This window comes from Caloenas nicobarica, chromosome 3, assembly GCF_036013445.1.
Source record: "Caloenas nicobarica isolate bCalNic1 chromosome 3, bCalNic1.hap1, whole genome shotgun sequence".
Taxonomy (NCBI): domain Eukaryota; kingdom Metazoa; phylum Chordata; class Aves; order Columbiformes; family Columbidae; genus Caloenas; species Caloenas nicobarica.
In genome coordinates, this window is record NC_088247.1 from 98,975,892 (window position 1) to 98,991,792 (window position 15,901).

At 37.2% G+C, this 15,901-nt stretch overlaps 1 protein-coding gene across 1 annotated transcript in view; it reads left to right on the top strand.

Moving 5' to 3' along the window:
* Positions 1–15,901, top strand: part of CENPF (centromere protein F) — a 44,735-nt gene that overhangs the window by 14,863 nt on the left and 13,971 nt on the right. The window contains exons 8-12 of the mRNA XM_065631142.1: positions 2,313–2,438; positions 4,873–5,001; positions 6,607–6,729; positions 10,408–10,543; positions 11,718–15,172. Of these exons, the coding sequence (XP_065487214.1) occupies positions 2,313–2,438; positions 4,873–5,001; positions 6,607–6,729; positions 10,408–10,543; positions 11,718–15,172 (3,969 nt within the window). The remainder of the gene's footprint in view (positions 1–2,312; positions 2,439–4,872; positions 5,002–6,606; positions 6,730–10,407; positions 10,544–11,717; positions 15,173–15,901) is intronic.

Below are 15,901 nucleotides of genomic sequence, written 5' to 3' on the forward strand. Positions count from 1 at the left end.
ATTAAGTAAAATAAAATCTAGGTAAAAATGCCATGCAAAACTGAGAATGTATCTATGTAGTTTCTAAATGGGATTTCACAACCTAATCCTAAGGAGTTTGTATTCATAGCAAAAAAACCAATAGGACAGCACAATTTGCTCAGTCAAGAATTTACAGAATGTATTTAAATACATATACATAAAAATGTGAAATGGTTCAGATTTTTTCTCATAATCACGCAAAGAAGAGAATGCCAGTGTTTAAAATCATTTAATTCAAACTGCAAAAGATAACAAGTAAGAACAGTTGTCTCTTTTTCTTGATTAATCAAGTTGTGTTACCTTCCTAAAGTCCTTTTTTGCAGCATTTGACAAATTTGAAAGTAGTGCACAGACGTCATAATTCCTTGAATCTTCATATTTCCATCTGTTTGCTTTTTTTTTCTACTACTTCAACTCATCTACAAGATAGGAAAAAAATTTTTGTATATCTCTTAAGGGTATAATAATTATCTATCTTTGTCAGCAAGTTTCTACATGCTGCCTAAGTATATTGGAAAACTGCTGTTTCCCACAACTCCTGTATCGGTCCTTTAAAAATAAATCTTTACATGTTGAAGGTCAACCAGTCTGCCTTTTGAGAGAGACAGCAACTTTCAGTTATTGCTAGCTCTGAGGAACAGGTTTAGGGGAAGTCTTGGCTGGGAGTGAGGTAAAATCATATTCTTGACACAGTCCATTGACTACCTGAAGGCACTGTCATTATGGTGAGTCTGTGGGAAGACAGCTGACCCAACCTAACACCTCAGTTCCTCTGAAAAAGTCCTTCTCTTAATTTACTGGATTCCCCAAATGCCCTGATTCAACTTCCTAGATGACTGGGATGTCACATATTTAATTTTGCCATGTTAACTTTCTACAAGTTTAAGAGAGCTGAATTGTTTTACTAAGGAATCAAAGGGGCATTAAATCCAGCGCAAGGGAGGGGGGAAGGTTATATAGCCAGGAACGTGCCTGGGGAAGGACAAGGAGTGGTAGAACTGAGTGTCACCATTTGAATTGAGGTGCAGCCCATCCTTAAGGTGCAGCACAGCATCTTGCCCCAGAAGGTTCCTTTGGTCCTGCCAACTGAAGGTTGCTCCTTTCTGTTCTGTTTCTTCTTTCTTGCACTGAAATTGGATCTCTGCCTGTCCCCCCCAGGCTTTGGATGTGGAACTGCATTGAGATTCTGGATTTTAGCTTCCTGCCTCACAGCCTCAATTTAGTTTTGTCACGCCCCTTGTACACTTCTTTGTCACGGGTACTATTCACAGACCTGGACCACAGCACCTCCTCTGTGTTATCAAGTATTTTAACATTTTTTGAGATCTGCAGCCCTTCTGCAGGCAGGTTTCTGGGTGATCTTACAGGAGCTCACAATCCCTGCGGTTTGTGCCTAATAACTGGACATCCCAATACTACTACCTGCCTCTTATTTTCTTATGACATAGATAAACTATTGTTTCACTAACTCATTAAACAGCCCTTGTTGCTGGAAAACAGTCCTGTTCACCCTTTGCCATTTTTCTTACCCCTTTGGAAAAAGAAATTGTATGTATTTTGCATTACCAGATTGTTTTTGAAATAAAAATGTGTTTTTCTGTTCAGGGAGTTAACTAGACATTGCTTCATTCTCTTAGGTAAAATAGTATTAACATAACAAACTGAATTAGATAAAAAGATGACATACTGTTAATGTGGAGGTTAACCCAGAACATAGGCTACTGATCTTTTTAAATTAAAGTTTAAAATGTGAAAAACACTCTTCTGTTCTTGCTGAACTAGACTAAGGTAATTGCCTCTTTTTTTTTCCTATCCAAATCAATGTGCTGAATCACTCTGAAATTCAGTGGAATATCCACTTATTTTCATCCTAAACATGTAGTTGTTTAGCAGTTAGTGGTCATTCTTCAGTTCATAGCAATCTGAGGTACTGAAAAGATATATTTTTTGTGTCAGCAACAGTACATTTCTGTAAATTGTCAGAGACACTGATTTTCTGAAGATTTTTTTTATTTTGTGTGTGTATACACGAGTGCATATATACACACACAACTAAGTATATATATTCTCTTTATATATACACGTATTATCACTAATGTAAGCAAGTATGAGTTTAGTACTTTGGGTAGCTGAGAATTTATACGGTACCAGCTAAAGTTACGCTGTAGGTTATGTGAATGCTAGAACAATTGTAGTAGGTGAAATCAGTCTTTTTATATGAATGCATATAAATTTCAATAAAAGGTTATTTGCATTTTTAACACTTGTGGTTGATAACAAAATTATGATAGGTCCAAATGATGGAGCAAAAGGTGAAAAGATTGTCAGAAGAACTGAATTGCCAAAGACAAAATGCTGAGAGTGCTCGTCAGTCTTTAGAACAGAAAATAAAGGCGAAGGAAAAGGAGTACCAACAGGTAAGGCAACAACTTTTTAATTTTGACTTCCTGAGGAAATGAAATCACATGGCTTATTTTGTGTATCTGCTTTTCAGTTAATCGAAATCACATCTGATAGAGAGGTAAAAGTTGCAAAGATAATTGAAAAACTGGAAACAAACATCCCAATAGAAGGAAGAGTCTGTCGGAGACATGTGGAATTATGTTAGTATTCACTAGATGACAGAGAATATGTGTGAAAGACCCAGTTGAGATATAAATCCATGAGAAAGTAGGCTTCATTTTTCACAGAATTAGGTATATGTGAGTTCAAACTTAATAACTGACTCCCTTGTTTCTATGGAATCTGAACTATTTTTTCATGCATTTTCTTTTACACAAGAAAATAATTTCTATATTATTCTAATTTTGGTTTATTTTATGCTCCACTTTTAGCTTAGAAATAGGTAACTACTTTATTGACATCTAAAACTAGAAGAATCCTAGAATGATAGAATGGTTTGGGTTGGAGGGGACCTTAAAGATCATTTAGTTCCAACCGCACTGCCATGGGCAAGGACACCTTCCATCAGACCAGGTTGCTCAAAACCCTGTCCAGCCTGGCCTTGAACACTTCCAGGGCTGGGGCATCCACAACTTCTCCAGGCAGCATGTTCCAGTGCCTCACCACCCTCATGGTGAAGAATTTCTTCCTTCTATCTAATCTAAATTTACCCTGTTTCGCTTGATTTGTTTGGGGCATTTATCTAAACAAAGAAAGGTTTGCTTTGGTTTTTCTCATACTGTAACAGGTAGGGCTTAGAAAGCAGAGTCTTTTCAGTCCATCAGCTTCAGAAATCGTGGAATTCTTTGGAACGTAAAGGCATTGAATTAATTGTTAAATTAATAAGGAGTGAACTTGTTTCCAAAGGACCTCCTTGCATGAGCTCAGGAAACGCTTCTGACGAGAGGTTTGCAGAAGGGCTCTTTGGAGCTAATGTGTACTTTACTCAGCATTAGTTACTGGTGTCATCTACTGTGACATCCAGCTGGTGTCACGTCTTCCCTTTCTCAATTGTATAGTGCTTCTGTCACCTCCTGGTGTGGGAATGCAGTTGCAGACTTACCTATATTGGGTTCTATGTAAAAAAAATGCTAAATTATATATATACACACATTATATATAACAATGATCTTTCAGGATTTTCTGTTTATGGCAATTCTACGCTTATCTATACTTTCCCTGTTAAAAAAGAGCTGTTTGTTTACTGGATGCCTCACTGGTATAGGAAGTGTTTTGGCCTCTTGCACTTTTTTTGCTCTCCAGTAGAATGTGACGGGTGCTGGCATTGTTTCACAGATACGACTGACGAAAATAAACTGACTTGTGTGCAGGGGGTTCACGCACCTGGGAGCCACAGCCACATTGCAGAAAATGTCAGCTCTAGTTCCTTCACTGTGAATCTTTCCTTTGGTGTTATTAATTTATTTATATATTTGTTTTAATTGTTATTATTTTCTTTCCTTTTTTTTTTAATTGTTTGTTTTGTTTGACTGGTGGCAGTATGTTACTGCGTCTTTTAGTGAAGCAGCTTGCCTATATGAAGTAACTATGCCTCTACTCTAATAAGAGAAGCACAAGAGCTTTGTTAACCTTTTCCCCATCAGAAGGATCTTAGAATTTGTTAGTAGAGCATAATGCAACTCTTGCATAGCGATTATTGCTGATAAATATCCTGGTTTTTTCCTTCATTGCTCATTATTGCTCTCATGTCTCTTGTTGTTTTGCATCCTACTGAGCCTCTGAAATCTGCAGAATCAGAACTGTAAGGTCCAAAGGCAGAGGAACAGGCCTCATGAGAAATGACAAGTACAGCTGTTTATCCTAATGGATGCCTACTTGGCATGTTGTAAGATCCACAAGAACTATATTGTCACTCTGCAGATTTCAGGAAGTCTGTTTTGGGAACACTATTTTTTGTGCAATTCTCATGATTGCCCTTCTAAGATTATCTTGTTGCTCAGTCCCATGCTAGGTATTCTTTTAAGATTATTTTTTAATTTTCCTAGGAAAAAAATCAGCCCTATAGTATGGTGAGTAAATAATAGCAGAGATTAATTTCTCCACTTGTAGTGTAATGTAATTCTTATGTGAAATATCTTTAAGACGAAGAATTTTAACACCATTACTTTCACTAATTTTTTTTTTTTTATTCCCTTTCCCTGATAGGAATGTTGTTGTAATGGAGTTTTTAAGCAGATGACATAAGTCTGGTTAGGGACATTCTTGCCCATGTGACATTTGCAGCATGCATCGAAGTTGTTTTTAAACTGTTAGTCACTGTGTAAGACAACTGTCTCTGAGCAGGCAGTATCTGCTAATGAAAATCATTTGTTATCACTCCAGTAACCAAGATAGAGACTTGTTGCAGTTCTGTGTTTATTTAATTGCTACTGTACCACTGTTTTCTAGGAACTCTCTTGTCAGCAACGCTCCTTACAAACACTGGATCAGCAGTGCAACCAGATAAGAAACAAACTGAATCAGGAGCTACAGCAAGCCAAAAATGACTTCAACGCTCTACAGGCAGAATTTGACAAAGTAAGCTTTTTTATTTGACATCTTCTACTAGAGCTGGTATTTAGTTGTCTCAGCAGTATTGCCTTAATTTAGTTATACACAAAGAAAAAAAAAAAAGATGTGGGGACTCGTATTAGTGTTTTGTGCAGTTTGTATTAGCTGTTTTGTATTTACCATTTCTCACTGAGATACTGTGCATTTAAATGTGAATTAAAGGATTTTTAAAGTTTGGGGCTAGTCCACCTCCCACAGGGAAGGAGATGTGAATGCTGAACAGTGCAGCTAAAATAAATCTATTTGAGAGAGAAGCAGCTAAGGCTGATCACAGGAGACATCACAGATAGAAAACATGCTGAGGTGTAGTTTGATGATAGAGCTAAACTGATCAACAGGTAGTTGGCCTTTAGAACAGCAGCCCTATTTCATACACCCTGGCCATGCACTCCTGGTACTTCTTTTTCAGCAGTGCTACCCCTCATTTGACCTTACAGAGAGCTGAAACAGGAGCTAAAAGAGCAAATAAAAAATTATACATAAACTGGCCTATGTGTACACAGGCACAAGTGTTTGCTGTCAGTTTAACACCCTGAACTGGTTCTCTGCAAAATCAGATGAGTGTCAACCCTTGTGTAAGGAGGAACATCAGTAGGAAGGTCTTCCACAGCTTTGGCAGCAACTAGCTATTCGATCTTACTAGTTGTCACAAAATCACAATTTTAAGGAATTTAGAAAGCAGCACAAGCCTGAAGAGAGGGTGACCAGGAAACAGGAATGTTTAAAAGCTCAAAAAACTTGATAGCAGCCATAAAGCAGCAGAGCTAACTGAATTTCTAAAAAAAAAGAGCCGCGCTTTCTTGAAAGCTAGATTGAAAAGCTCCATTAGCAGCCCAGCTGAACTGGAACAGCATTCCTAAAACTGACAACAGCTTTCTTGCAGGCTCGTTTTATTTTAGAAATATAGCTATGGGAATACATTCAGTCAAATGTTTTCAGTGGAGGTTTCTTTATATGCCCATTCTTTTGTATATGCTCACTGAAGAAATTGATTTCATTGAGAGAAAAATAGGTGCTTTTTAGTTCTTATTCCAAGAAAGCTAATTTGTTACCTAATGACCTCAGAATATACTTTTTTTTTTTTTTTTCCTTTTTTGACTTGATAATGGCATTTCCTCCTTTTTTGATCTGGAACATTATAAGACTGTTTTGAAAGAGCTAAGACCTGTTCAGTTTTTATGAAATCTGTGTCAATGAAGCAATAAGTGCAGTTATGATCCTAGCTTTCTGATTCTCATAGCTTTAGCAAAAAGGCTGTTACATTCTCAGTCTCATTTGTATCCTACAGATACCATTGTGGTGACATAGCTGCAAGTTGGATTTATTAGTCTAATTTCAGACAGTCTAGAAATATATGTTTTAGAGACATACAGTCTTTCTGGTCAGAGGCAAAGGAGTGGAAAGGCAATAAGCAGCTATTTTCTAAACCACAGTAAAGCAACCTTAGGTTCATGATGGGATAAAATAATGTAGTTTTATTTTTGTAATAGAATGTTGGAGTTCAAGAGTGGGAGTTTTTAAAAAAAATATATATGTCTATGAATATAGTGTTGATTTTCAATGTTCTTGCAGGTAATGGCAGTGAAACAGCGCTTGGAACATGATACTAGTAATCTCACCCAGAAGCTGTGCAGAGCAGAGCAGGCTATATCGGCAGCCCGGGCTGAGGAAGCTGATTTGACAAGAAGCTTTGAGGTAATGCAGAGGAGTAGTTGGTAGAATTAATAGCATAAATTAGTGATCTGTAAACACTAGTACTGTCAAGCATTTACTCACACAGCCTATTTTCCCATAAGCAGTCTTTAAACACTTTTATGGATTGTGTTAATGAAGTATCTTAGTTGTAACACAAAAGGAGGTCATCACTGACGTCATGTACTTTAATGCAATATGTGGAATTGGCTGTGTGGTTGGGATTCATTGCTGTAATGCTGCTGATATGATTCTAGTTCACGTTGGACTTACCCTTCATCAAAAATAGGGTTTTGTTTCGAGAGATTCTTGCTTTTGGTTCTGAAATAAAAATATTTCAATGCTTGTCTGATTTTAAAAGTAAATTCTAGAATCATTGACTATTGCTGTAATGCACTCTGCCAAACTCAGAGATTTAATGCAAAGCCTTACTATTTCCTCTTTTTAAAAAAAAATAAAATGCATTTTTCCTAGAAAAAGCACAGTCCAGCAAATATACACTGCTGTAAAAACTTGCCCCAAAATGAAGATAAATTCAGAGAGGTCTTTCGATGCTGCCATACAACCTCATATTCACACACGCAGAAATCTTTCACTTTAATGTCTCCTTTGTCTTCCCAGTCATATTGTTTTGCTTTGGTGGCAATTAGAGCAGCTACAATAGAAATTGTTACAGTTGTGCCACTAGAGACCTCTCAATGCAATTTTTATCCTTCGTAGAATCAGGAGTAGAAAAGAAAGAGAGCTAAATACCTATGTAATGGGTGTCAGAGTTTGTTTTATTTAAACACTATTATTTTGCTTGTTGCCTGTTGTCGTGAGCAGATATAAAATAATCTGGCATAGTTTCTGCCAGAAATTTACCTGTCAAAATTCTGTGAGCAAATTTAAAGTAAAATAGGGGGTTTTGTTCAGATCAGCACAAGCTTTAGTATATTGTGAAACTTCAGGTACCTTCATCCTGGAAGATTGCACTGTCTGGGAACATTCCCAGATATTGGAATGTGACTACTTATACAGTTAATTGTTAGAACAGCACTTTGCATGACTTTGGCCCAGCTGACTAGCACTTCTTCATGCAGTTCCCAGGCCCAGTTTGGGAGTTCACATGAGCCTGGGCCCATGCCTAGCCAAGCGATTTGGTTAGAGCCACCTGTTTTGGAAGACAGAGAACTTTTGTGGTACAGATATGGGCTGTTCTCTGCCACTTGGCCTCAATCCTAGAGAGTGGCCCTTGAAACCTATTTAGTAAATAAACATAACCAATGCCTTCCAGTGGTAAGGCTAATCAAGATAATTTTTGTCGTTCCAATCAAGGTATGCCAGAGGAGAGAAGCCTCCATCAAGCTTCTGCACATTCTTAATCTAATCTTCCATATTTTTAGACAAAAATGTTTATATCAGATATTGTGGGCTCCTGTACTTTCTGGCTTTGAAATTGTAGAGTGAGGTTAGATTTGATGCAGTTTTTTGAGATCCCGTTGTAAGAAAGCATCTAATTTGTGGAAGTACCTTTTCGATGCAAATTCTTGGGAATGCTTCATTAGGCTGTAATTAGAGTCAGATTTTTTGTCTTCGTATTTGTTTGTCTTGGTCAGACAAGTGAACAGCTGGTGACAGTGATGTTGTATTGGAGCACGACCAATAAATTTATAAAGAAGCTTAATCTGGGGGTGATTTTAATAGTTCAAGAGATCAGTAACATTACAGTTCTCTCTAGCTTAAGACTCGCACATGAGAAAGCACGGCATATGTCAGCAGAACTTAGGACATGGCTTGTCTTCCTCACTCTCATAAATAAGTATAATGCAAAAAATTAGATGGGGTTGTTTCAAAGTCCTGGATTCTTTGTTGATAGTAGATTATGTTTATAGCAAAAGAAAACAAGACTGAGATTGGTATTTCTTTTCCTTTATCAAAGGGAGATTGTTTCAGTCTTAAGCTAATGGTGTAACTACTCAGTGGAGAATACAGTTGTTTTCAGTTGCCTAATCCACTGCTGGTTTTAGTCCTCACAGTATAGTAAGACTGGTATTCAAAAAAACTTGCAAAACAGTTACACTTGTGAGACGTACTGGTTATGCTTACTATAAGGACAACTAAGCTTTGCAATGGTGATATCTCAATAGTTTAGCAGTTCTGGCATCTTAGCATGCGGTTTACTTTTTGATGGTACAAGTAAAGCCCATAACTATTCATGGAAAAACTGGTCAGTCTGTCCCTAAATTGCTTGTAAGCCTGCTCCGTGAAAAGTTTCTCCAGGATAACAGTGCTGCCTGTATCTAGGTTCTGGAGTTTGCTTTGGTTTGGTTTTTGATTTTTAAAGAGACAACCGCAGAATGGCCTACTTGAGTAAAACAATATGCAAGTAGAATTGATAACTGGATTGAAACCAAGTTGATGATTTTGCTTCTAGTTTTGGTAAGTGTAAATGGCTAGTTACTATCAGATACTTAGGCCATTAAATTATGGGATCCTGGTTTTGCTGAGTACTGATTATTGTGAATGTTTGCACCAAATCAAAATAATTGGACCTTTTGCTGATTTCAATTCCTTATACTTCCTTGTTTTTCTTTCTTTAGATCTACCTAGATTTTCTAATGAACAGGTTTGTTTGGTTCGTGTACTTGTATTGCATCTGCATATGGTGCTTTGAATGCAAGAAGTTTGGACACTTGTACTTATTAAAAAAATTATTAAGATTACTAGAAAACTTTCTTCCTTAAAATTTATGCGACTGGATTTTTTTGAACTGTGTGTAGGGAAGGCTAGGAGTAGAAGGGAAGGTAACTGCTAGCGACAGTGACAATTTTAATCATGTTCTGGGGGTGATTTATTTATGTTGTTGCAAAAACAAGCCTGCTGTGCCAGCAAGCTTCTAGTTTTTTTCATCCAGACCTTTCCCTTTCTTGAGCTTGGCTTTTGTGAATTGCTGCCCATCTGCTAGTAGTAAATGGATGAATAATTGACGGCCTGTTTCCAATTGGGCTGTGCCAGTGCCATGCCATCTGTTGTCCAGCAGCACAGGAGTTTGGAGAAAAAGGATTAGTTTCCTTAAAAGAACTTTTTTTTGGCTTCCTAGATCAAATGTATTTACATAGTTTTGTTTGTGTGTGGTGTGGGGTTTGCTTGTCTTTTTAAAACTTAATTGATTTGGACGAAAATACTCTTAATGGCAAAACAACCCTCTGAAAGAGTAAGCACTTCTAAATAAAATTTGACTAGTGTTGCCATGATGATGATGTTCAGTGGAAACAGAACTTGTCTCTATGTGAGATGATAGGTAAAATCTGATCTATACGTTACTTGTTAATCTTGATGCAATTGCAGGGATTGGTTTCCTTTGTTGCTTTGGGAAAGTAGCCGAACTTCATCAGCTCAGATTTTGTAGGATGTGTCCTGTCCCGTCTCAGTCTGTTTGGGCAGGTCATGTGGAGGTGTTTGCTCTGTGCAAACAAGGGACATGCTAAACTACATCAACTGGCAGCATCTCTCAGATGCTGTCAAGAAGTTAAAAATGTTTCAGTTTATGTTCCCAAGCAGTGCTTAGGAACCCAGACATAGCTGCCCAAAGACTTAATAGGACCTAATGGAATATCTATCTTTTGAATTAAATGAACCAAATTCTTTGAGCTGCTTGGCAATTCACATGAAATATGTTCTTATTTGGTTTTGTTTTAGGAAGCGAAGCAGCAGAAAAACCTTCTTGACTGTCAACTGGAGAAAAAATTGCAAGAGATTCACCAACTCGAAGAAGAACTAAGTACGATCAAGCAGTCTCTAAAGCAGAGCCAGAATTTTGCAGCAGAGATGAAAAGTGAGTATTTAAATTTGCGGAAGTCCTGTTGCATGTTTAATGACACATGTTTTCCTGCAGTCCTGGAAGTTTCATAATGAATTAGGTAAAAAGATTCCACTGTGGGATATGATTAGTGTTTTTAACCAGTATTGAGTTTGTCCTAAATGGAAATGCATTTTTGTCTATGAACATGTATAGTTCCTGAAGATACACAATTTTGAAATTAATCAAAGTGTACTGAACTTTTCAGCAAACTGAATTTAATACAATCTGTTCAAACCAGAAAACTTCTCTTTTGTAATTCTTTAATATGTATCACAGAATTATATATATATATAAAAGAGGTAGGAAAATGTTACATAACCACTGATAGTTAAGACTTGCTTGCAGTGTTTGTTTCAAATTGAGAACACATTTTTTCAGGAATTGAGTTAAAATATACTTTGTAGTTCTGCTGGATCTAACTAAAAAAAGGGGGATAGCTTCCTGCTCGTTTCTGTGCATCAGTCGAACTTCATGTAAGATTTCAAAATGAAGCTTTTGAATTTCATTCTGTTCTCCATAAAATTAATAACCAAACTTTTCGTTGTCTTTCAACTGATGGTTTGTTTTCCATTGTATAGAAAATTTGCAGCCTTTACTGGCTAGCTAGTGGACCATAATGCTTTTCCCCTCCCCATGCCTATCCTTGGTAGTTCTTAGTCCGTTCCTATGAAGGCAGGGAAGAAATTATGATAATTTGAAAAATGACTGGGTAAGTCAGACATTCTTTGGCAGAAACAGAGTATAAGACTGACCCACGAGAAGGCCACATACCAGAATGAGACCTACCCTGTTTAAAAATAAAAATAAATAAATAAAACACCAGCAGTGCTATTTCATATAACAATTTGGTGAAAGTGAGACACAGAAACAACAGGTAGTTACACCTGAGAAGTAAGGACTGGCTGGCTTGGAGTGCAGACTTGTATCAGACTGCAGAGTAGAAAACTGACAATGTCTACAAGTACATAGTGTCCAATAGCCCAAGGTGATGTAAGTAATCCTTTATCCAGTGATAGAACTTGAGAGCAATGCTTCGCACTACAATGAAAATTGAAAATAGTAAAAAATAGTAATATTTCACCTAGAAAATGATCAGTAGAATCGCCAGTATTGACTGGCAGAGATTTGATGGCATTTTCTTTTACAGATAAGAATACTTTTCAGGAAGCAGAGCTGAAGTTACTGGAAGAGAAATTTAAAAAGCAAGAGAGCTCCGTTTTGCTGGAGAATCTGAAAAGGGCTTTAGCTGACATGGAAAAGCAGCAAGATTCTACCCAAGACCTGCTCAAGGAAAAAGAAAATCAGATTAAAGAACAAAACTGTAAAATAAATAAAATGGAGGAAGAATCAGAAGCTTTGCAGATACTCCTTGGATTCAAGCAAAGAGAATGTGAAGAATTGCAAAAAGAGGCTACTGCTTTGTCTCAATGGAAAAATGAAAATGATTGTCTTATAAATAAACTTAAGTCTGAAAAGGAAGGTATGCTGACTCGTATTAATGACTTGGAGAGTTCCCTTCAAAATCAGCAAATCAAAAATCATGAGTGTAGTGAGAAACTCAGAATGATGGAGGCTGAAAGTGACAAGAAAAGCACAGAGATTAGAGAACTTAAAGACATGCTGGAATGTAAAAGTACAGAATTAGAAGAACAGAAAAAAGCTTTTGATGAACTGCAGTGTAAAGCAGAATTTTCTGATAAGAAGTACTGTAAAGAGATAGAAAATATGTCCTGTAAGATATTGCAGCTTACAAACCAAGTTAGCGAAGCAGAAGAAAAGTTACAATTATCAGCGAGTGAAGGACTGCGAAGGGAGCAATGTTATCATGACCTGCTTGGTGAATATGAAAAAATCTGTTGTCTTGTAAAAGCAAAAGATACTTCAGAAATGACGGAAGATGGAGAAGTTAATTTACAAAGTGATCAAGAGAAGACTATTTTAGATAATGCGCATCTTGCAGCAAATAACTCCATTGCTGAGGACCAGGGATGTGCAAGAGCTCTTCTAGAAGTAGGAAAAACTAAGGATCTGGCCATTTTACGAGGTCAGATCTCTTCTCTTGAGCTTTCCTTAGTGGCTCAAAAGCAGCTGAATTCAAATCAGCAGCAGCAGTATGAAGACTTACTGCAAATAAAGGGTGAAACAGAAGAAAGATTATTTAATGTAGAACAGATACATGAAACCTTTGTGACAGAAACTAAACAGCACATCAGTGACCTGCAAGCAGATATTTCAGCACGTCAGAAACTAGTTGAAAAAACTTTAGCTATTCTTGAGGAAAAGGATATACAACTGCAAACTCTGAATGAAAGATTAGAAAACCAACAAGCTGAGCTTCAGGATTGGAAGATCAATAATAAATTGCTTGAGGATTCATTAAGACAGCTGAAGCTCATGTCTGGAACTTGGGATTCAGAGAAGAAGGACATGTCTTCAATGATTTGCTCATATAGCAAAAAAATTGAGGAACTTACTGAAGAAAATGCAACCCTTAGGGATTTAAGCAGAGCTTTAGAGCAAGAACAAATAACTTTACTGGAAGCAAATAAAAATATTTCTGATAGTTTAAAGGAAAAAGGAGAAATCATTTCTGAAATGTCTGGAAAACACAAGGAGGAGAGACAACGTATTGAATCAAGAACTGAAGAAATAAAAGCAGAGCTTAAAGTTTTGCAAGAAAAGTATAAATCAGTGGAAGAAGAAAATGCAAATTTGATGAGCATTCTGAGAAAGCAGGCAATTGAATCTGAGGAAAAGAACGCAAAATTAGAACAAGAGAAACTGGTGTTTAGTGAGAATAAAGATATCTTATGTAAACTAATAGCCTCAGAAAAAATAAAAAAGGATTTGGTTCAAGAACTTCAGCAGCTGCACTCAGAATTTTCCAGTGTCCAACATGTGCCTTCTACAGAGCTTGACTGTTCAAGACAGGAAATGTTAAATGCCAGGGCAACACAAAATACAATGCAAGAGAAATGTGACATCGTGTTTCAAGACAAGGAGCAATTGGGAAGGGGACTAGAAACAAAAAGTGAACCACTAACATGTGATGTTTATTGTCAACAGAGACTCCATTCAGAACAGCTGAGGAAGTCCATGGAAGAAAAGGAAGCTGAGCTGAATAAATACAAAGTTAAACTTGAGCTTCTTCAAATGGATTTTGAGGACAGAGAACTCTCCTTGGAGAACTGCAAGTTAGAAGTGATACAACTGGAGACTGCTTTAAAAGGCATGGAAGCAGAACTTGAGAAAAGCGTGAGAGAGAAAGAGAGACTGCAGCAAGAACTACTGTCTGTTAAAAAATTGAAAACTTCAGATTCTTCACTTACAGGACTAGATGAAGATGACCACTCATTGCAGTATAATTACGATAGTGATTCCCAGAATTGTGGCAAAAGAGGAATGGATGAAAGTTATTCATCTGTCTTGCTGGCATCCTCTTTGCAGGTAGCAATAAACCATCTGAGCGAGCTGGAGAAAATGTGTGAGAGGTTGCAGAGTGAGAACATTTTATTAGCCACTGGATTTAAAGGCTCAAAAACCAATGACATCACAAATATTAATGAAGTGGCAGAGGAGGAAGAGAACAAAATGAATGCGGATAAAAAATTAAAAGTGGAGAAAGCTATTTTTCCTGATGAACTTATGGATCAAAGTGATAACAGCAATATGAGAATGTATTTTGATAATAAGGAAATGTCCTTCAAACTTAGAGAATGCAGTACTGGACACAGTTCTGACTGTGAAGACTTGAAAATGTCCAGCAAAGAAGTTACAATACACTTTGCTGAAATAAGAGAGAAGCTTTTGTCTTTCCAGAATGAACATATGAAATTATATGAACAACATTGCAGTATGAGCTCAAAGATTTCAGAGCTACAGTCTTGTATTGAAATACTGAAGGCAGAAAATTCTGCATTGTCGACAAGTCTGAGCAATGTTCATATAGCTTCTCTGAGAGTGCCACTGTCTTCTAGCCAAAATGATATCTTCTCTAAATTAGATGAAACAAAGTCCACAGTTTCTTCCTCAGATCTTTTTGAAAGTCCCTGTTTTATACAAGTAAGTGAGGTGGTTGATTCTTGTAACAGTGGTACGTACAAATGGACGGAGGAAATGAACCGGCCAGACAGTTCTGCAGATATAGTTCCGGAAGGTGCAACAAAAGTTTTGGTTGAAAATTGTCACAATGATCACAAATTGGATTCTGTTATAGAGCCCAGCAGTATTACTCCTAGAAAATCTAGCCTTGAGGGTAGAAATGAAGAACTTCGGATGCTGTGTCAGATATATGAGAAAGCCATCAAGGTGCTCCAAGACCGCTTTCACATTCAGGAGAATATGAACAATGAGGAAATACAAGAGCTGAAAAAAGTTATACTCTCTGAAAGAGAAGAAATAGATCATCTCAAACAGCAACATCTATCTGACAAGGAAGAATGGCAGCAGAAATTGAATAAAGTGACTATGGAGATGGAGTGCAAACTGGCAGCGGAAAGAAAACAAACTGAGAATCTATCTTTGGAGCTGGAAGCAGCAAGACTCCAACTACAAGTCCTTGATTTAAGTTCTCATTCACTGCTGTGCACAGATATTGAAAACGTGAGTAATTGCTGTCCTGCAGATCAGTTTTATGTGAATCCTTTGATATATGGGAAGCCAAATTTAAATTCTGAAATTGAATTTGTTTAAAATTGTGTCCCACAGAAGCAGTACTGTTCTTTAGAGAAAGCATAAAAATAATCTGTACCTTGAATTCTGGTTTATGCATCACAGGGTTCATGAAAAGTAGCAAACAATTACAAACCCTGCAAGTTTAGTCTGTTAGAATTGTGTAATACTTTGCGCTACTTCCTTGGTTTTTCTTCAGGTCTGTGTCAGTGTGGATCCTGACGTGTTAGTGGTTGTGGATGCACGATGTGTGTCTGTACTGTCCTTACAAGCTTAGATCTCTGATTTAACACAGTCCGTTAAAGATACACACACTTTCCATGTCCCTTCATAGGACAACCTAGGACTTCTTCCACACCTCTCATTCCTTTCAGTGCTGTCAACAGCAGAACGAGCTGGTAACAGGACAGTTAATTTTCGTTTTGACCTGAATTCCTTCAAAATATCAAAGGGAACAAGAAATGTGGCAGTTGGCTGTGTCTTTTTCGGCACTGTAGGTGGCGTGTAACCAGTGTACTAGAATCTGCTGCTCCTTGTAAGGAGTGGCAAACTCAAAACTTCACTCAGAATTGAGGAAAACCAAGTTTAATTCTTGTATATAGTGTGTTAGACTAATTCTCCTTAAAAAGAAATCTAACGAGTGCTTGTGAGAATTCCAGT